General features: G+C 36.6%; 3 protein-coding genes across 3 annotated transcripts; all 3 read right to left on the bottom strand.

Moving 5' to 3' along the window:
* Positions 1-1,713: 1,713 nt before the first annotated feature.
* On the bottom strand, positions 1,714-8,216 carry LOC119990200 (external alternative NAD(P)H-ubiquinone oxidoreductase B2, mitochondrial-like). The gene is made up of 10 exons (XM_038836073.1): positions 7,884-8,216; positions 6,831-7,107; positions 5,577-5,783; positions 5,049-5,299; positions 3,922-4,138; positions 3,655-3,759; positions 2,754-3,026; positions 2,549-2,670; positions 2,177-2,296; positions 1,714-2,055 (listed from the first exon to the last, which is right to left on the bottom strand). Exons 1-10 carry the CDS (start codon positions 7,970-7,972, stop codon positions 1,968-1,970), a joined length of 1,749 nt encoding a protein of 582 aa, XP_038692001.1. The 5' UTR covers positions 7,973-8,216; the 3' UTR covers positions 1,714-1,967.
* A 7,666-nt stretch (positions 8,217-15,882) lies between these two features.
* Positions 15,883-17,342, bottom strand: LOC119990198 (F-box protein SKIP27-like). The gene is made up of 4 exons (XM_038836070.1): positions 17,051-17,342; positions 16,683-16,957; positions 16,432-16,506; positions 15,883-16,342 (listed from the first exon to the last, which is right to left on the bottom strand). Exons 2-4 carry the CDS (start codon positions 16,932-16,934, stop codon positions 16,112-16,114), a joined length of 558 nt encoding a protein of 185 aa, XP_038691998.1. The 5' UTR covers positions 16,935-16,957; positions 17,051-17,342; the 3' UTR covers positions 15,883-16,111.
* Positions 17,343-17,905: 563 nt separating this feature from the next.
* LOC119989744 (telomerase Cajal body protein 1) lies at positions 17,906-22,235 on the bottom strand. Its single transcript, XM_038835429.1, has 14 exons — positions 21,951-22,235; positions 21,803-21,865; positions 21,623-21,678; positions 21,316-21,396; positions 21,090-21,163; positions 20,907-20,989; positions 20,449-20,555; positions 20,226-20,368; positions 20,097-20,144; positions 19,047-19,099; positions 18,774-18,858; positions 18,599-18,665; positions 18,390-18,500; positions 17,906-18,203 (listed from the first exon to the last, which is right to left on the bottom strand). Exons 1-14 carry the CDS (start codon positions 22,133-22,135, stop codon positions 18,085-18,087), a joined length of 1,275 nt encoding a protein of 424 aa, XP_038691357.1. The 5' UTR covers positions 22,136-22,235; the 3' UTR covers positions 17,906-18,084.
* Between the last annotated feature and the right edge of the window lie 67 nt (positions 22,236-22,302).

A 22,302-nucleotide genomic window follows, 5' to 3' on the forward strand; every position in this document is an offset into this window, starting at 1 on the left:
AATAGATAGTGGATAAGAGCCAACTAAACCAATTTAAGAGAGGATGGTGCTCTCTCTACTCTCTTTTTTTGGTGTCAAATCCCAACAAAAGCCAAAAAGATGTTATGCCAAAACAATGTAAAGCAACCAATAAAGCATTGACTACCCATAAAAGTATAGAACTAAACTAGCTAGAGAGCATAACCTTTAGAGGAATTTATGGTAGTTTTCATATAAAAAGGGAGAAATGGCACTATAAACAATGAAAAGCCCCATAACATGGTGATTGGGTATCTGATCTCATACTATTACTGTCTTATTACAAGACAAAACACTCATTATTTTGCTCTTCACGGACGGTTACTTTGTGTAATATCATGTCACAATGACCATGATAATATATCCTTTTGTGGTTGTATTCTCCACTGAACTTTTATCCAAACAAAAAAGGGGTTGTTCCATAGTTGTTTTCTTCCATGAGATGATATAATTGAATAAGCACATGGCCTCAAATGTCACTGACAGAGACTTTTTTTAATTATTTTTATTTTGTAATTTGAGAATTACACCATATCAGTTTATTTATTGAACATCTGATATGTACCTAAATTCGAGTCGTCAGGACACAATAATTTTTCACCTGACGAGAGGATAAGTTAGGACGAAGCCAGCACATGGCCATAAGGATAATACTATTAGTAGAAATCGAACTTAGGACCTCCCGAGTCTATACGATTTAACCCCACAAAGATTTATCAACTAGATTATCACCTAAATGATTACTGACACAAACCCTAACACACAGAAATATTGCATTCTTAAACATTCTTATCTTTGTGTGGGGGGGGGGGGGTCTTGCCCTGTATGGTCATGTAATAGTGAAGATGATTTTAATTAGGTTGAGGCTTGTGGTAGTCAAACAAATCATAGGATGATCATGACTAGATAATTTGTTGGTTGAGATCATGAAAAGTGATTTACTATATATGTGTGCGTGTGAATTGTTTTTAGGTATAAATGCAATGTGTATCAAAATTCAAAAGCAAGAAAGTGATGGTTCTTTCTTTGAGTAGGAAAGAACGGATATTAACGACAATGGGTGAGCTACAAAATATGTACCTTAGCTTTTAAGAGAAATGTAGATAGAAATTTCATGAGACACAAATTGAAGCAATTGTGAGGATAAAAAGATTTAAAGAGATTGGTTGATAGAGACATGAACTTTGTGTTTATGCATCATTCCAATATATACATGTTAGCATTGACATTGACAATGACTCAACTAATGAAAATACCAATATAGATATTGTCCTCTAATTAATCTCGTATTACAATTTGACTTGAATATCATAACAAGTAGTAGTGGCTTGGGGTGGAGGATGATTTGGTGTGGGTTCTATCTAATCAATTGCAACGATTAATAGATCTTTTGTATGAAGTACAATATACTTTTTGATTTTAACATTACAAATTAAAATGATCAAAACATGTCAAATACTTAACGACACCTTTTTTTGTCACATCATGTCGTTTCAACGAAAATTTGGTACAAGGGCTAGCTAAAGGGGATTGTTTAGCCCAAAATTCTTATACAAGGGTTTGTTTGAACTTATTATTAAAGTAAAGAGGATTTTTTACTCTTCGCACTTTTTCCTTTGATATCCAATACATATAGTAGTTATATACGTATTCCCAATACAGATCCTGTTTGTTTTTGCGGCCCACATCAATGGGTTAAAAACTCTTATGTTTTACGAATGATTCAAAAAAAAATTAATAAAAGAAACTCATAAAAAAAAAAAAGAACACAAGATTCGCAATGATATGTACAATTAGACACTGTTGTTATATAGACAAAATAAGGATCTTATTTCCTAGTAACGGGCTGGTCTTCTTCAAATTGAAGCCCACACCAGACTCGAAGACCCATGATAATAAAGTTGTGCTGTTAATTTCTGGGCTGATGTGATGGGCTTTTCCCAACTGCTTCATATGCTACTTGAATCCCTCCCGAATATGAAACGCCTGATCCAGTCTGAAATCACCAGTGTCCTTGTGCGCCAGCTGACTAGCTTGCTGGGTATTCAAATTATTAAATAAGTTACAACAAAATCAATTTCACTACTGAAGAAAGCATATCGCCTTTGCAAGAAATTTACCAAAAAAAGAAAAAAGAAAAGAAGAGGAAACTACTTGCCTTGCATATGCTGAGTACCATAGCCACTGTGAGCTGTGACCAATTATAACCCAATCATAAGGAAGTTGTGCAGCCGTTTGTTCACCCCCCAACGGAGCAAATTGTCCCAAATGCCGGTACCTGAAAGAGGATTGATTAATCACAAAGTGTGTCAGCTAAGCACATAAAGATTCAAACCAAAGAATTCTCTCTTTACAGCATTGCAGTTGAGAACTTTTGACTATATATATGCAGTAAGCTGTACTGAGCTCACTCATACCTTCACATTATAGCGCCAAGCACCATTAACTTATGAAATGCAGTATGAAGTCCTAAGGCATATGGCATAATTCACCTTACTCATATACAGAGTGACAAAAGTTCAACTGTTACCTAAACGGTTTAAACCTGTGACGACCTGACTCCCTGAACCTGAGAGGACCTTCAGGGTTTTCTTCACACTCTTCCATACGATTAAAACAATCAGCAAGGTAAGAGCCTTGCTGAGCTGCAACCTGAAATAGAAACACAAGAAGATGAAAATATGCTGGGGGGACATATTCCAGAGTGCTATGCCATTCTTAAGTTGGTATAAAACCTGAGCAGTAGCTGGAAGATTCTTCATCTGAGAATCGACATCAGAAAGAGCTTTCTTAAACTCTTCAATGTTCAGTTCAATGGATTCTTTTGCAACATCCCCTTTGGCCTCCTTCAATAGATCAACAATATTCCGCATGTTTTTGTTCTCCAAATAAAGTTTCACCTGAGGGTATCTTTCACAGATGTCATCAATGACTTCCTGAAACTCCTTTACCGTGAGAGTTCCTGAATTGTCCTTGTCTGCCTTACTAAATATGGCTGCAATGTCTTCCTGGATCATAAAATAAACATAAACAAACCTCAAATGTCAGAGGATTAGGAAGTTATCAAGAGTTAGTTAAGAAACATATCATATCTGTCGTGTAGTAGTTTTTAAAGAGTACCTTTAACATAAAATGTAGCAGGTGAAGACCATTTTGATAACCCAAAATTGAGACCATCACAAATTACACAAGGTAATGATTAGAATTACTTGCAATTCTTTATTGGATGATGATGATGAGAAATAAGCTCAACCAAAAAATTGCATTAATGAAGCTTCTCCATCGCATTAAGAATCATATACCATGTTACCTTCATCCATAGAAGAGATGCCATTAAACTCTTGAGCAGGTATTGTTAATTCCTCTGGTGCATTATATTTGATGGTTTATAACGTAAAATAGGTATTTTCCATATGGATGCAGAGAGATGAAAAGGCATAAATAAGCTTAATAAGGCAGAGACTTTGGTTCTTAAAAAAAACCAAGACAGACAATGGTTCCATCTTCAGAACTGAACGATACAAAAGCATGACTGGGTAATAGCTTGGATGGTAATTGCTAAAAGAAGGGTAACATTTAATACGCATAAAATATTATGCATGAAAATTTAAATGGAAAAGTAAGAAATATTGGTACCATGACTTTGCGCTGGTTAACAGTTGCACAATCACCAAGAGCGTAGATGTTATCGCAACCCAAAACCCGTAGCCACTCGTCAGTTGCTAAAACACGCCTATTACCCTGTGCTCATGGGAACAGAGGCTTAATCAATGAATGTCATACGTATTAATAAACTAACTAGATGTGAAGGAAAGTTGACAGAAGAAACCATTTGATGATAGGGAGAAAGAGAGACAGTAAATGGATGAGTTTATAGACCGAAAATAACATATACGGATATACCTGACCAATTTGCTTCATGAAATCCATTACGACAGGACGAGTTCCGATGCCAGTTGACCATACTATCATTCCATATGGTATATGAGAAAGTTCTCCATTTCCCAACTTTGTAGATATATCTTTATCAGATACTTTCACAACCATCGCTCCTAACTTCACATCAATGCCATCTCTTTTGAATTTTTCCTCTGCAAAATCTGTGATTCTCTTATCAAACCTGAAATTTGAGCAATTCTATGACCATGAGAGGACCTCAATGAAACGAGGGAGATAATATAGAAATTAAAATTCAATGTCGTTCCCCGAAACTGCAATCCTGCAAGTTACATTAGGTTAGTATGTAGCGAAGTTGAACATCCGCAATCAATCACATATGTCTCCATGTTTCACTGGCACCCAATTCCAGGTAAATTTAGAACCATCAATATATGATTGGCAACCAATTAGATATTAAATGCAGTGCAAGTTTGACAGTTTATGAACAAAAACTACATATCATGCTTGATAACTTCTTTACTTTGCAGCATTACCAGTCTTCAAGGTTCAGGATTCAGTTGATACTTTCCATATTATTGGCTGAAAAAGAAATCTTGGGGGGTCAGACTTTGTCCATTCGAAAGCAGCAATATAATAAAATTGCTCACAGAAACAGGGAATTTTATGCCGAGTGCCAACTCCCCAGCATATTTTAACAAGGATGAAGAACATCAGGAGAGATCATGAAACAAGAAAACAAAATAGTAAATCTTAATTGAACGAAATAAGGACAAAATATTTAATCGTGGTACTGATATTAATGATCCCTAGCTCATGTAAACTCAAACCCCTTGGAGGAGTGACCCTTGATAAATTCTTTGGACAAAGTCTGTAGTTAATATACCATATTATCAGTTATGATTTATGAAGCATGTCCTCTGAGCTCCATCATTATACAGACTTTTCACAGGCAAATTTGTTTAAGATTAGTCGAACTTTTGATGATCACCTTGAATTCCAGTACCTCTTCCGATATTAGTTTACAAACTAAAGTGAAGCATTTTCAGTCCGATAAAGAGCTTAAAAATACATCATAAAAAAGCAACATATGACATGAAAATGGCAAAGGATTTGGAGTCTCAAAATCTTACATATTCAGAATATGACCGGCTGCCTCTAGAAGTGTTATCTTTACCACGTCTTTGACCAATGGATATAGTTTAACTAAATCTTCATTGACAAAATCATGAAGTTCTGCAGCAAACTCTACCCCAGTAGGGCCACCTCCAACCACCACAAAATGAAGAATCCTCTTTCTCTCATCATCACTTAAAGTTGGCAGGCTCGCTCTCTCAAAAGAATCAATAACACCCCTACGGATCTCCTGAGCATCTTCAACTTCCTGCAGGAATACGTGCTCAATAAGAATATTAGAATGAAAAATTTGTGACAGACATGAATAGACATCATTTGCAAAATATTAGCATAAGGAATCAACATTTATGCATAATATTAGCATAAGGAATCAACATTTATGCATTAGAAAAACTAGTTATTAGAACAATAGTCCCCCAGGATCGGCACTAGGGTGTATTGAATAAAAAATCATTCCTCGAAATTGGGACAATAATGATCACAATATAGCCAGCATAAACCAAAAAGATTGGCCAAAAAGTTACCTTCAAGAAATAGCAATTTTCCTCTACACCCGGTATATTGAAAGTGTTAGCACGGGCTCCCATAGCTATCACAAGGTAGTCATAGTCTACTGGAAATTCTTCTTTCCCATCCAAATTGGCGCTTTGATTATATCGGCAATGGACCCTTTTGTTTTGTGCATCAATTTTGAAACACTCAGCTTCCCAGTAACATATGTCAACATTTTTCTGCTCGAACCAAACAAAATTAAAAAAAAAAAAAAAAAAAAACGGGACCAGTTTAACAATTACCAATTGCAGACAGCAAACAAAAGAATTTTGTAACTGTACCAATATATGAATGAATCCACATGTTTTCTTTAGTAACAAAATATATAAATGTGTACCTTATTATTTTAGCATCACTGCCCAAAGTAACCAGGAAAGTTTAGTGCTTGAGCTTAAAAATACCTTAATTTCTTAGCAAATCATAATATAATGCAGCTTCAAGTGTTACTAGAGGGACTACCCTAATTACTTTCAATTTCATGTCATCCACCATTATCAAATTGACAGTTCCTGTGAATGAGAAAGATTTTCCCAATCCAGAGCCGAACAGACCTTTTGGATCAAGTGGAGCTAAAATTTCTCTGGCTCTGGTTAGAAGTCGTACTGGGAATAATTCTTGCCCTACTAAGTTACTCTGTAGTATACAAAAGTTATCATTCCCTCAAGCTACTCTAGCTTGCATCTTCACATGCTCGAACACAATATGATTGATATAGGCATTGCATTCCCTGTGTTTATCCATAAACGCAACGTATGTGGGATGTTATTACACAACAGTTGACACATCATTAGCTAAAGCACAATGTCATGCGAAACACACAATGCAAACATCAGTTCTATAACCTCGACAGCTTTAACCGCTTATTATATTCTTAATATGTTTTCACGGTAATTACCTCGACAACTTTAACCACTTACTATATTCATAATATGTTTTCACGGTGTTTTTTTTCCTATATATTCTTCCATATATATCCGTATTCTATCTTATTTCCTCTCTACAGAAGTCCACATAAGCATATTGTTGAGTTCCACCAAATTACAACCAATTCACATGGTACCGGAGTAAAGTCTTTGCCGATAAGAAAATTAAATAGCATCCTTAGGTAAGCTCTCAGACAATAGATCATTCAGAATAACACCTTCTGAAGATAGGATAGAGAGAGAGATAAATTTCTTTCTAAAAGCTTTTTCCAATTTATAGATAATTGTCTTCATTCCCCTTACCTTCCTGATAATTTTACGGACAGGTTCAACAATGCTACGAGCTTCCACTGTACCACATGTAACACTTGGTAACAAGGGAGTGAATGCAAAGTAATTACGAGGTGATATCACGTGAACATCATAGGAGGAATTTTTAAGGCTTTTCAAGAAACTTGTTCCAGCCCAACCAGTTCCAAGTACAACCACCTTCTTTTTCTTGCTTTCTCCTTCAGGTTGAACAACACTTGATGCAGCAGCTGATGTGTTTGCATCAGCATAAGCAACAAGGCCTCCGCCACTGCCACCACAAAACAGGCACAGCAAGATACAAATAAGGATTAGAACAAGGAATGAAAGAAAAAATTCTAATAATTCAATGGATTGCTGATGAGACTACCTGTAGGCTCTATATTAGTGGTAAACAGATTAACTTATCATTCTAGTGGAATCAGGATTGACGGGAATAGATATTTGATTAACTCAGAAGACATTTGAAATTTGAATAATTTCTATACTGACATTCACAACATAGTAATCATACTCATCACAATTACAGTTCGCATTGACTTGCAACATATGCTTATACTACAAATTTCGACGCCCTGCTCTTTGCCCTGATGTAATTTACCTCTAAAAACGAAATCATGCAGCCTCCTCAACATTTATGAACTCAGATCTACATTGTATCTTTCAAAACTACATTGTTCTAGTTCAGCATATGCATGTCATAGATTAGATCACAAATTTCATAATTAGCAGTGGACACAATTAGTGTTCATGAAACAGATCAGGAGTTATCACTTTGATCTCCAGCCTAATTGACAAGTTTCAAAACACATCTACATTTAAGTACACATTTCCTGCTTCAGACGAAGTATCTGAGTTCAAAATCCTTCGATTAAAGTGCACAAAAATCATATATGTGCACGTATAGGAAATGAATTTCCGATTCAGCAATCGTGATCACACAATTTTCTCACGAATCATGAGTTATGGTAGCAGTTAGAAGTCGGAACCAATAATTACAATTAGCCAAACAGATGTAATGAAGTTCTTCGAAACAAGACACTTCACCTGAGCGTGGCGACCACAATCAGCTTAGCGAGAGAAGGATAGTCGCGGAAAGATCTTGAAGCTCTCTCGAAGAAGCTTAAACCTGTCATTTTCTCTTCTAGAAGGAAACTGTTGCGTGAACTAAACACAAAAAAGGAAAGAAAGAAAAAGCGCCAAGGGGTGGGAGGAGGAGGCAGAGAACGTGAAGAGTGTCATTGTCACCGATGGCTCCAAGCTTTGATGATTGACTTTCCGCGCAAGAAAAAAGCGGCACGTGCATTGCGGTGGATGGTGAGCGAGTAGAGCTTGACACGCGTCCGATGCCAGGAACTCAGGAAGCCTGAAAGTTGGACTACAGTCGCCACAGTATCTCGGCAAATGTCCGTTCGATTGTTGATATTTTATAGTAACGGATCAGATCAGATCAGTGGACACGTCTCTTCAGATTAATGGGCCTGTCTACCCATGGTCCATTCCGAATAAGGGCTATATCTTGGACTGGTTTTTGCGACCGATAATGGATAGCAAGGCCTGAAAGATTATGTTCGAAGCTGCTCCTTGCTAAGGTCACAAGCTCTAAAGCCCAAAGTGAGGCAGTGGGGCCTTAGCCACTGCCTTAGGCTAAGGCCCCACTGCCTCACTTTGGGCTTTAGAGTTTGTAGTTGACAGTCAAACAATACAATACAATGAGGGCCCCTCGTTTTGGGCTTTGGAGTTTGTAGTAAATCTGAAGCAAAAATGTAATTTTAAAAAAAAGTTATTGACATAACTATATTAAGTTAGCAAATAAATTAGGTAATTAAGTCACTTCTGCACTCCGGGCACCATAAAGATGTAGTATATCCAAGAAGCCTAAAAAAAAAAAAAAAGAGCACAAACACAAGGACGGCTATCGCCAGACCCTCTTGGACAACATCATATTACAACGGATATCGTCGGATGACCGTCGAATGATCTTGGCTTCCCCTTCAACAAGAGATATCGATATCCCTCAGATATGAAAATCTCATCACTATAAAACCGAATATATGTCGTCGGAACACACCTTAAACGCCAATGATCGAAGATCCGCAACGAATGGAGGAGATTTATAGTCGGAGAAGAGAAACCCTACAAAATCTTTATTCAACAAAAAAATATAAAAAAAAATTAAAAAGAGCTAGATTGAGACAAGAAATATCAAACTTATGGGGGGAGGAGGAGGAAGATGTGGGGAGGTGGAGAAGAGTCGGATCTCTCCTCCTCTCCAATCGGTTTTGAAAATGAGAGGAGAGTTGAGAGTTTTTTTTTTTTTTTTCTTTTTTTCAAGAGAGGTTTGAAGGATTGAGAGAGCTTTTTTAGCAAAAATGTAATGTTAGTTTAATTAGAGCAACTCCAAGAATGATATGTAAATGAGTTTCTAAATGTGTAATATACACATTTCAAAAGTGGTTTACAAACCCATTTATGAATTCTAAAGACTCTTCATTCCAATAATGGTTCCTAAATTAACTCACTCACTTTTACTCTCTCAAAAATATACAAACTCACTCTCTTTCCTCTATGGATTTGTATATTTAGAAACTCGTGGATATGGATGTATAAAAATACCATGGAGGATTCAAATTCAAATTAGACTTCAGATGAGGACGAATCCTAAACCCTAAATCCTCATAGTGCAACAACTCCAACAAATCTCGACGACGATATCAAACCCACCGCCCATCTCAACAAAAAGATAATCGAGGATAAGAACATCCCAACGAGCGCCTTTACAGCACCTATAAAAGGAGTATCAACCTGATGTGAAGTACACAATGACATTCACGACTTAGGACTCTTGATTCACTCTCTAAGAAAATTCTGATTTGAACATCGAAGTGTCCTTGGGACACGAAGGGCATCCCATTCTCTTCTTTTTTTTTAAAAGATATCGAGGTTCGCCGTCCATGTCACTCCTTGGCATCAAGTGTTGATGTGTAAGGTCGTGCAGAAAATCGCATCGACATAACTCATATGAATAAATATAAATTTACATGTTCTGATAAGAATTCTATTGGGATGATAAAAAAAAAAACTAAAAATAAGTATGTATATTGGTGGTTATGATTTTACATTCTCAATACATTCTTTTTAGGAGTTGCTCTTAAAGAACCAAACAATAACTAAAGTATCGAGTTCTTTTAGGAAATCCTCGAATGTGTAAAGAGGCATCCTTTCTTAAAACGAAAGACTTTGTATTTCCAACCAACTCAACTATCTAAGGGAGGCATCAATGTTATTGCAAGGGAGACATCAATGTTATTGGAAATCAATTATGTTAGACTATTAAAAAGTCTCACATATGATAGTCCAACCTCACACATGTTGAGACACGTTTTAAAGGGTAAAACAATATGAGTCTTTGATCCAAAGCGAACAATATGCTTCTCACGAATATCCAAATTTATTTCAAATTAAATTATGAGACCGACAATGAAAATGACTAGAAATCACGTCAGAAGTACCATTCAATTATATTGTTCAAGATAGCCTGCACCAATCAAAGAGTCATTGTAAGCTGATTTAGCTTCATTGTTGGATTATTTTGCCTTAACCGAGTCATGAGTCATGACAAAGAGTCATTTCAAACTATGTCAACGTTGTTGGTATGTTAACATCACAGCTGGGGTATCTGAAGTGGGAAACCCCTACCATTTCTTGCAATTTTCATCTAATATGTTCAAAAGTGTGGGACTCATATTGTTTTTTAAATTTAAAAGACATATTAGATGGTGTAATGGAACATCGCCTGCAGTGGAGACTCTAAGTAACCCTGACTCATTAACATCACTCACACAATGTCTTGTAGATACATACATATATATATATATGGACCAAAACATATGCTTCAGTCTTTGGACACATCATTTCTAAATCTAATCAAGTTTCATCAATAAAACCGACTTTTCCTAATCCAATAGTTTAAAGCAAGAAAACTTACTTAATAACAGATTTTAAGGAAAGTGAAGTCTAAAGATGCTAAAACTAGATTTCACAATGATTTCTTCTTCCTTTTATGCACCCCAATGTTCATGAACTATACGTCAAGACCATTATTGGGTATAATAGTCATTTCGTGTCAAATTCATTAACATGGGATTTAGTGATCAATCCTACTTTGCATTGATATAATACAAGCGGTAATCCAACTGCCAAACATCCCCAAAGGCCAAACCCCGAAAACGACTCACAAATCCCAATCCCAATCCATAAATAACTGACTTTCACCTTTTTCCACAAATCATACTCCATCAACTAATCTCTCTAATTAGGCAATTAATTATCATTATCTGAATCTAACCTCTCCTGGGCAAACACGTCGTCGTTTCTCGCCGGAGAGATGTCAATCTCTATCATATTCTCTTCTTCAACGTGAAACCCCAAATCACGCTTGTTATGATCTTCCAGCGCAATCTCTATCAAGCTCTCTCTATCTTCCTCTTCCCAACTGAAGCTTATTCTCTTCGGTGAGTCCCATTCCGTCGTCTCTGAGAAATCACACTCCGACGAGTTATCCGAGTCTGTTTCCGGATAGTACATCGATAGCGAGGAAGTTCTTTCAATACCTAAGAACCGGGTCGGATCCTTTGGATCCTCACCCTTCTGATCATTCGGATCATCCTCTTCTTCCCCTTCGTATATAACCTCTAGCGGCGCCCTCACGTTCCACTCAACGAACGTTTCTTCGAAATCTGGGTTTGAGGAAAAACCCACTTCTTGTTTGGTCGGGTATGCGACCCATTTGTGCACTTGGGTTGATTTATCGGGTTTTTCTACTTCAATGGATTTGTTCTCTCCGTCTTCTCTGTTCTCAATTTGGAGCTCTTGTCTTGCACCGATATGGAGGAGCGTCGATAAGAGAATCCCAGTCAAAATGAGCACCGGAGAGAAAGCAATGGTGAAGAAAAGTCGAGGAAAGTAAAGGAGAATCAAAATGTGGACAGTGATAATGCAAGAGAACAGAGGATTAGATTTCAAAGACGACAAGTGGGAAATTGTTTCCATGATTTCAATACAAAATAAAGCAGAAATTGAGTTCAATAATTCCCATTGATCATCCTCACTTTCCTCCATCAAAGGCAAGAACTGATATCATTGGAGTCAAGAAAGCAGAGAGAGGAGATAAAGGAAGCATGGAATGGGTCGTTAAAAGGCAGTAGAAGAGAGAGAGAGAGAGAGAGGGGATTTAAGTTGTGGGGTTTATAGACTTTTCTGGTGCGTAAGAGGAAGGCATGGAATATTAACACGAAAATGTTACGTATTCGAGTGTTTGAGATAAACGTATATGATTCATGTGAAATCGCTAGTCTCATATGCTCCACGCAGTTGTGTCCATTGGTTGAGACAAAAAATACTGTAATTCGTAAGACTTCTAATATTATTAAAATGGTATAGTGTGGAAGTGTTGGTGTTGTCTGTTTCGGTATGGAATTACCGAGATGTCCCAAACTAGGTTCATTCATGAAAAGGGGTTAGGAATTTGATGAGATACTCATGGATTCAACCAATTTGGGAATGTGTCGAAGGGGCATATCAATTGAATGGTTGAATTATTGGAAAAACCAACCCGTCTAGATTCGAGGTTCTCAAGTAAGCTGTTCCTATCACTGTAAGGATAGAATGGAAACCCTGATTACTTAGCACATAAAAACAAGATATTGTTTTCAAGCAACAGCCTTTCCTAATTAATGGATTTTTCTTTATAGGTAGACAACTAATTAGCGATCATAGTTTGCATAGTTGATTATCCACGAACTCCACTAAAATTTTCAACTCTTCCCTAATAAATTGTGGTTTTTCTAACTCTTCAAGATAAATAGAGGAAAAAAAAAAACCCCTGGATTGAAGTCAGATTCTTCTTGCAGATGGTGCCAAAGGATTCATAAATGAGAAAATATGTTAAGACTAGTGATTTCGATAGAGCCTTGGGGACGAGACGGAAAAAACGAAAGACATCATACAGTGGTTCCAATATACGCAATAATGTCTCTCTGGGAATAGAATTCGTTTGGGGGATTAATGTTGTGTTTTGACCTCATGCAGTAAGGTGAAACGAGTTTCGAAATTGTGGCGAGGTGAGGTTAGTTGCAGTGACAAAAAATGTTTGACACTTCACTAAACACATTGTAGTGAGGTGTGGGTAAATTTTGATATTTTTCATTAATATCAACTCATTTTGTAAAAATATAAATAAAATAATAAAATTGAATGGGGGTAATAGCGGAAAAAAATATCATGTTTTGACGTTAAAAATGCGGTCAAACAGTTGTTTCGGGAGTGAAAGCAATTCCCTGTAGCTTCAATTTCGAACTCACCGTGCGGTGATGATGTCATAATACACCGCTCGGCTAAATATTTTTTTTTATCTAAATACGGTGGGTTCAAGTTAAAAACAACGCATTTAATAGGTACAAATACATTGACAAACGCATCCCACATCTTCCTTTTTCCCAAGGCAAAATTTTGGTACAGGATCCTTCGATGGTCATCTTTCTTTTCATTTCCCTATGATGAAGGATCATCGATCAATCTCCTTTTATTTGACACTGCACCTGTCTTTGTGATGTTGGGGCTTCTCTCACTTTTTTCTTTCTTCCCACCCCACACACATGCACTCTCTGTCTCTCAACACATTCCAAATATAATGACATGTAATATTCGTGTATACATGTAGAATACCATGTATATGTTTATGTTTTCTTGTATAGATACAATATTCAAATTTCAACAAACATTAAGTTCTTACACAATATATCCATGCATAAGATCAGTACGATCTAGTTGCTAATATATCATACGGATAGGAATCGACTAAGAGCGGGTTTCATATTGTCAAGACTAATACCGCATATCGGATGACATGACCCAATCGAGTGATATATCATTAAATGTCTTGCACCTATCACACGTGGACACATTTTTGGTCCAAAAACCCAATGACGATGGTCCATGAATAACAATCCATGCAGGCCCATGCCCTAAGAATACGATATCCAATTATCCATGATGTGTCTGGGCTTGGATTTCCAATACATACGTGATACGGTAGACTAATGGAACTAATTTATGTCACAATTATTTAAAGTTGCACCAACTCATTTGTAGCTAATTAATTGTAACCGGAAGTACAGGCATAGAAGTGCAGTGACGTTGCGTTTTTTTGGCTTGCCATGCACATGCTCTGCGTAAAAAGTGTAGGGTGCCCAACAAAAGCCTTTTCTTTGAAAAGCTAAGAGAAAAAAGTGTACAAGAAAATGCAAAGTACTGGCTTTTCGGTTCCTAACCACCGGGTCAGGGTTTGGCTTGATACTGAAAAGTGAAAACAATAGTGTAGTGATATCCACCCAAGCAAAGCAATTAAGAAAACATAAGTAGAATATATATGTAGAGAAAAGTAATTAGGAATAGGAACAATACAGAGTTTAGTGGCTCGGACTCAATTTAAGATCTTACATCCAGTAATAGTCCACTATGATCTTTCGAGATGTTTACAAGAGTATTTTCGCTCTCTCGATCTCAAGTCACTCTTTCAATCTCTTTCGCAACTCTCGGCCAAAGACAAAACCCTAATTTTTTCCGTTGTGATATTTACAACTTATAACGTGATAATTCTCGGGATCTTCAGCCGCTCTCGCGACATTGCCTAACATCCATTAGCTACAACATCGACCCATTCTCCACAAATAGAGTAATAGACACCAAGACACACACGCACTCTCTGTCTCCAATTATAAAATGGAAAGTACTTTTGGGTCTATTGAACTTTATCTTGACTTCCCAGAAAATAATGCAGAGTTATAACTGGATATGAAAGAAACCCTAACTGCCCCTCCCTAAAGCTATCATGAGTTATAATAATGCAGGGGTATGGGTGAAGGCAGAATATTTTCATCTTGATAAGGTAAAATACAAGTTTTTAATGTGTTCAGACAAAAGAAAAGGAGGTAATATATATACTTTTATAGCATACGTATTCATAGGTTTATCTGGATCTTAACCAGAGTATAAAAAACCAAGACCAGAAAGGTTGTTTTTTAGTTGTGGCAGACAGGGAATCTGTACCGCCCATTCGATGCCCCAATGTCAAATAATGGTGGGTTGAAAACCTTGGAGGAAGGGAAATGAAACATGCACGGCCCGATCACATGTTCTGGTGCTCAGGTGCAAATACATATGGGACCTATATATATATATATATATGCTATGCAGACCTGATCGAGTAACCAATATTTATCAACTGCTCATCAGTCATCCCTAACTGGTCATCCTTCCTCGTACGAATTACAACCAACCCACATGCACAATTATGCTCCGTTTGCAGGAATCCAAATTTTCTTCAGTCTCTTAGTCTGTTCACCTAGCTATCGACAAAATGCTAACAATATTACAAGTCCCTGTTTAACTTGGTGAAGATGATGCATGCACATATATTGGTGCTCAGATCACAAGTTAAAACAAGGCAATTTGTCCATACGTATTATAGTGATAGGAAAACTAGAGATCGATGGTTTGAGATTTATTAAGAATTTTCTTGACAGATGGCGTAATTAAACCAAAACTTCATTTTATTACACAAAAGGGTACGCAGTAAAAAATTTACATTCTCAATTTATCAACTTTTAACCAGAAGGGGCAAGATCGCCCCTCAATCACTAACAGTGTAATATCTCTAAAACAAATGTACATTAATACTGATTTTTTTTGGTAACCAATACAACTACATATATGTTTGTCTTTTAAACATCTCCGCATATCAAAAATTCATATCCCAAACAACCAACTATATTGTCTATTTTGGGATTCCGACTCCCATCAATACATCTAATTACCCTCACGAATTTATTTCTCCCAAGCCTAGGAAATGGGTTAAGCCACCTAAGAAAAAACTTAATTAATTGTTTGGGTTTAGTCATATAAACTCATAGGAAGATTTGTGTCTTACCTATATGTTCTTAATATAAGACGCACAAAAGTTTCCCAATTGGGCCAAAGCTTAGTGCATGAGGCGCACAACGATATATCGAACTTAGGATCTCCTAAGTCTATGCGGTTTAACTCAAGAAAAGATTCAACAAACTGTACAATACAGATACAAAAACAAGCTAGACACATCTTCACTGCAAGTTTCGAAGATCGAAACTTGTCCTGTAAAGATTCTTCGTGTAAGTAGATCTCACTCATCTGCCTACCCTATCCAATACATTATACACACAACAAATGCAATATATTTACATAAATAATTCCATCCTTGGAGAAGCAAACAAGGCCACTGAGATGTCAGCCAAACTCTTGTCGCTAATTTGTGATCTACAACGCCGGGATTGGTTCGGAGCATTTGGAGCTTCAAGGTCCTCTAATTCACTCACCTTCTCCTCCTCCTCCAAATCAATTGAATTTCTGAAGGCACGAATCTTCCTGGGTGTACTATATTCGAAATGCAATTGCCTTGCAATCAAAGTCTGTAAATCATATAGCACATCACACTGATCTCAATAATGGAAACAATTGAAATTCAATCTTATTAACACAATTGGAGTAATGTGCTTACAGCTTCTCTGATTGCTTTCGATACATGAAAAAGCTGCTTCAAATCTCCATGTTCCAGACCACATAGAACCCTAATCTGCAATCCAAAAATAGAGTCACCAATCATTCAACTATATGACCTAAACTCACATAACCAACGCAGTTTTTTTAGACATAAGAACATACCAAAGCAGACAATGTTGATTTATAGTGTTTGGACTGAAAAAACGCTGTATTAACAAACAAAACAGTGAAAGCAAGCACAGTATGTACCAGGATATCTTGAGGTAAGGTTTCAAGAGCAGATTTTTCGAAGTGTAGACTCATTCTCTGACTGCATTGCCTCTTCGATGAAGTTCTGGGAGATGAATGGAGAAATTGTGCTTCAAAATCATTCGAAATTACTACTCTCTTCCTCCCGAATCCTCGCGTGTACTTCACGAATCCGTACCCTAACACCTCATCAGCAGCACTCACTGTGCCGCGCTTCGATTTCAGTGCTCTGCTTCTCTTTCCCAAAGCCATTTTCCAGAAGAATCAACAGAAACCTACGCAACAAAAAACAAGAAACAAAAATCAGGCTAGATACGAAACGGGAATAAGAAATCACAGAATCCAGTAACTGTATCTAGAAGCACTACCTTTTTGAAATTAAGCAAGAAAACAGGATTTTGAAAATACAGATTGCGATAGATAGATAGATAGAGAGAATAGATGGTGAAATCTTGGAGGGAGAGAGACAGCGTTGTATATATGTATACCCTAAATTTGAGAGGGAGTGTTACTGTAATTGTAAAACGTTTATGCGGTGAATATATGGGAACAGAGGAACCTGTTCTGTCCTAACTTCTCTAAGTACAGACTTGGTTTAAAAATGTAAAGTAAATTCCTTATATATCGTGAAAAAGATTGGTGTTTCCTTTCATTTTTACAAAATAAAATTTAGGGAGAATTCCAAAACTTGGTTCCCTCGTGCGTGTGTTAGAACATTGGGTTCTTGATTCTTCATGGCCTTTCTAATTTGGCGGTTAAATTTAGAACCGTTATGGACACGTGTCGATAAGGGATGCGAGGTAGGAAGATCGTCGGACCTTCTCGTTTCTTCTTAGAAAATGGAAGAATTCAATTGTCACTTCATGGCCCATAAAAACAGATGTTAATGAATCCCCCACTCTGTGATCCTCTTACAAAAAATGTTGTGGTAGGAAAAAAAAGATATGCAAATAATCATTACCTAAAGATAAAAGTAAAAGTAGTGGTAGGGAAAAAACCACTGAATATTTTAAATTTGTAGTAATTTTTTATGTCTTCAAATCCACAAATAGAAATACTGCAAATGGGCGATTGCATTCAATTCAAATATAAGGCCCATATATAAGACCATTTGTGGCCTGTGTTCTCGAGTCATCTCATGTAAAAAATAATTAAATTACTTTCAAATTCCTTGAAAGTTCAGTTATTTTCTTCCAAATTATAAGCAATTAAAAGGTGGACACTGAGTATAATCTTGTTGATTAAGATCATAATTTGAGAAATGTTAGATTAGAAAGAATATTTGGAACTCGAATAACAGAGTATGGAATGGAATAATCCTACCAAGAACAAATCTTAGAAAAAAAAATAATAATTAGGTAAATTACAACCAACTGCTAGAAACTCAAGCCAAAGAAAAGACTCAAGGATCCTGGCGAATATTTTCGTGCTCCGATTGACTGTTACACTCATTGACATCAGCACTATTTTCCATGTTTGAAAAGACGGAGAAACTCCAAACAGAAGCACAATTTTCATCACCTACACGAAGCAAAGTATTGGTTGATAACAGTAACATAGATGCCGAGAGCAAAAAAGTTCAAGAATAGCAGCTAGAATAACAAGAGTAAACAACTCTATGGAGAACAAGAAAAAAAAAAAAAGTTGTCAAAAGCATCTCCAACTGAAGAAGATACTAGTTTGGAGTAATTGGGTCACTATAATTACCTTTTAATTGCAAATCCTCATCGACACTGTCAGGAACTTGAAATCTACGGTGCCCAGATGAAGAGGCAGCCATGGGTAGGGAAGGATGGAAATTGAAACCATTAACGGTATCTGTATCAAGTACGCATGGAAATTAAGCAACTACAAATAGAACTGTGCAAATAAGGAAAAGTGATTCAACATTATAAATGGATGTGGCAGAGAAATACCCGCCGCAGCCTGAAAGCCTGACATCCATTGCCCTGTTTGTAAATCATATATATGAACAAAACCATCCTGGAAGTGAATATGGAAGGTGAAAATGTCAAAAGTAATCGATTATTTAGTATTTATAATCTTATCGTTGTATGCAACGATGGAAAGAAGGCAAAGATGAAATCCTACCTGACCACCAGTGCCAAGATGTCTGCCAAGTGGTTCTATATCAAAGGCTATTCGCTGATTGGTGTGTTCGGAGGATCTGTATAACCTAACAACATAACAGAAGAATAATACTTAAGATTTAAGAAAGTAATTGAATTATTTTTTTTGGTAAATAAGAAATTCATCTAATTTAAAATTTCTGGAAGGATATCTAGGACAATGTGTCTTGACGTCGCCAATGATAAGCACCATAAAAGAACGCCTTCCAAATTCAAATAAAATGAACATACTCACTTGTATACAACCTCAACAGCTTTCCGTACATCCCAGCACATTATATAAGGGTCCTTCAATGAGTTAAATACATAAGTCATCAATTGCACTTATACATAGAAAATAACTACGCACAAAATATATTTTATATATACTCGTGCATCATGCGTAATATGTAAAGTTCATGGGTAAAGGCTCGATAAGTACATAACCATAAGATCATAACATTAATTTTGTTGACAGAACACAACTTTAGTGCAACCTAACAATTCACAAGGAGTGCCCAAGTCACTGAAGTACTGTGAAGGCTGATGGCAATCATATGATGTGAGAAACGAGGAATAATGCAGAACTACTTTCAAAACATAGAACTGAAATTTACCAGCATAGAATAATCATATCAGTACATCAGACATAACCCTGTCAATACATTTCCCTGGGATTTGATAGGATTGACTAACTTAAGAGGGTAAAATTCAATATCTACTGGTTATTTCTTTGCAATTTTTAAACTAAGTAACATCTTTCTAGTTTTGAACATTTATTGCCCTATAATTATGGTGGCAAGGTCTGGGAGAGGCAAAATGTAGCAGGCCTTTTAAAACACACAAAATTGAAAATATGCACACATGTGAAAACAAGTAACTTGTTTGTATTCAAACAAAAAAAATAAAATAAAATTTGTCATGTGCACATCATAAACATTGCTCTACTATGGATACCCTTTATTCTTTCCTTCTCTTTTTTAAGGTTCTTAAATTTTCAATGGCTAAAGTAGTTTGTATCACGTATCTATCTTCATCTGAAACAGCAGTACCAACATGAAAACGGAGCAATAACACTTTCCAGAAAGTGAAAGGCACTTTGAGTCGACCAAAATCCATTTCTTGCTCCCTTACCCAATACGAGAAGAAAAAGAAAAGAAAAGAAAACAACAGAACAGCAACTTTTTTATTGATCATAAACAACTCAACTGGAAAGAAGGAACAGAAAAGAAAACAACAGAACAGCAACTTTTTTATTGATCATAAACAACTCAACTGGAAAGAAGGAACATGTTCAATTTTTCACCTTCCTGCCTCCAGTATATAAATAGTTTCCATCTTTTGAGAATTGGACCTGGAAGGGTGAAATAGATTGCATTCATTTACCGTTGACTTAAGCACAATCAAGCATATGATAAAAAAAATGCTCACTTACTTGAGTAATCCCACCTTCCTGGCCATGTAAAACATACAAGAGTTCCATATTATCTTCGCTATAAATTGCAGTAGTCTGGCTGTAAGATCCTGTAGCCAGCATTCCAGTATGAGTTGGACAAAAACTGATTGCAGATATTATACCTGTACCCGGGAAAAAAGTAAAGGTTAAGGCTGCTTTTAACGCACTAGAATGTCTACGGTAGAAATACAAAGAAAAATACCTGTTTGACCTTCTTTATTTCCTTGAAGTGTTGAATGCTGTTGGAAATCTCTGCCAGGGCGATGTAGATCAAATATCCTAACAGATTTGTTGTATCCTGCAAATATCCTACCAAAGCAAGGAAGAATTGAGCAAAATAATACATTTCCATTTCATATTCTATAAATTTGTAAGCAAATTTGTAAGCAGAAAGAATGTTTATTCCATATGTAAACCTAATCAAAGAAAAGGTTAATACCAATTCACAAACAGTACTAGTGAGAAGTGTCTTAACATTCTCGCTACTCCTCAGTTCATTTTTAAGATAAGCAAAAAGATTGCTGCAGAAGTTTTGTTATTGACCCTGCAATAATTTTTTAGAGAAAATAGTCTTCCTCTCTAGCATAAAGTATCTACAATATCAGAAGGAGCAGAAAAGTCGGGCATATTACGAAACTATAAGAATCGCATTTTGCTTACTTCGTCCCAGCAGGATTAAATGCAATTGAAAATGCAGCTGTAATTTCATCCACAGCATCATAAGCTCGGTATGTGCAACGCAGCTGCAATTGTCAGAGGCAATTGTCAAGTTTATTTATAAAACCTCGAACCACCTCATAGAAGGCATACACAAAGAAAAAAAAAATGACAATGAAGCTGTACCAGGCCAGAATTAGCATCCCAAAGATGAATTGGATGGTCACGGCTGGTAGTAGCAAATACAGATGTCACGGGATCTGCAGTGACAACCAACTGTAAAATCAAGCTTCTATCTCTGTCACTACTATTCCCTTACACCATAATGGGAACATTATAATAACAGAGAGGGGAGAGAAAACAAATTTCAGATTCCAAAAGATCATGTCAGCTAATAAGTCTACAAAACCACCTGAAGCAGACATGTAAGGATACCAGCAGAAATCATATATGGACTCTCCTCCATCCACAACAAGGTATGCATCATAGGAATCTGCAGCCAACTCATAAAGCATTGGTGTAAAAAAAATGATTACAATATAAGCAGAAAGAACTTAGCGACAAGAAAGAGCACAAAATTAGTTTGATACCAATACCAAGTCTCAGTAAATTGAAGCATTTAACGTTTACAGTAGTCAGTGTTCTGAGAATTACAATGCTAATACTAGTTTACTGCAATAAATACATACATAAAACAATGTGAGCAAGTGTAATCTTACCTTCCTCAGCAGCTAAATTAGATGTATCTGCATCATACCCACTCCCACTATCTGGTCTGTGAAAAATAAACACTTGCTGAGTAGTCCTATAAACCCCATTATCTCATATAATCGAATTAAAAAAAATGTACCAATGGTAATTTAAGAGAATAATTAAAGACTGATACTTAACAAACTCACAATCCAAACAATCGAAGATTATTATCCTCTGAACTCGTCAGAAAACACGAACCATCCGGTGACCTACCAAAATCAAAATCGCAAAAATTGATTTAAATAAAGAAAGAAAAAGGGAAGAAGGAAAAGATGGGAATCCAAGAAAATGTACCACTTGACGCCTTTAAGGAAATTGTTAGGGTTTTTGGCGGCCCTGAACTGTTTGCGGAAATGGTAGGTTCGGTGAGGATGGACATCGAACCTAATAGCAGGCCATTGGTAGTCTTGCTCGGTCAGCTGTGTAGTTTCTGTGGCTTCACTTGGTGAGTTGGGTTGGTCTTGTTCCTCCTCTCCCATTTTGCTTCGGATTCGTTCCACTGCGGTTTTGGTATTAGCGCCAAAATAACTTTTGCTGCACTAGCAGCACTGGAGGAGGAGGAGACCTTGCAACTTGCAAGGCGAAGCTAGAAGTCTAGAAGTGAAGGCCCACAAAGTCAGCGAATCTGCCAAATGGGCTGGCCCAC

The sequence above is a fragment of the Tripterygium wilfordii genome, chromosome 21, assembly GCF_013401445.1.
Source record: "Tripterygium wilfordii isolate XIE 37 chromosome 21, ASM1340144v1, whole genome shotgun sequence".
Lineage (NCBI taxonomy): Eukaryota > Viridiplantae > Streptophyta > Magnoliopsida > Celastrales > Celastraceae > Tripterygium > Tripterygium wilfordii.

Bases quoted from the DNA above. Each gene is read 5' to 3' on its own strand.
- LOC119990198 (XM_038836070.1), bottom strand. From the start codon at position 16,934: ATGGCTTTGGGAAAGAGAAGCAGAGCACTGAAATCGAAGCGCGGCACA. The intron at 16,507-16,682 runs GTACATACTGTG...TTTGGATTGCAG, and splicing joins CCTTACCTCAAGATATCCTG to ATTAGGGTTCTATGTGGTCT. The intron at 16,343-16,431 runs GTAAGCACATTA...TATGATTTACAG, and splicing joins CGAAAGCAATCAGAGAAGCT to ACTTTGATTGCAAGGCAATT.
- LOC119989744 (XM_038835429.1), bottom strand. From the start codon at position 22,135: ATGGGAGAGGAGGAACAAGACCAACCCAACTCACCAAGTGAAGCCACA. The intron at 20,990-21,089 runs GTACAGCTTCAT...TGACAATTGCAG, and splicing joins GGGATGCTAATTCTGGCCTG to CTGCGTTGCACATACCGAGC. The intron at 18,204-18,389 runs GTAATTATAGTG...TGCTTCGTGTAG, and splicing joins TGAGGATTTGCAATTAAAAG to GTGATGAAAATTGTGCTTCT.
- LOC119990200 (XM_038836073.1), bottom strand. From the start codon at position 7,972: ATGACAGGTTTAAGCTTCTTCGAGAGAGCTTCAAGATCTTTCCGCGAC. The intron at 7,108-7,883 runs GTGAAGTGTCTT...TTGTGGTGGCAG, and splicing joins ATTGTGGTCGCCACGCTCAG to TGGCGGAGGCCTTGTTGCTT. The intron at 5,300-5,576 runs GTAACTTTTTGG...GTATTCCTGCAG, and splicing joins AAAATTGCTATTTCTTGAAG to GAAGTTGAAGATGCTCAGGA.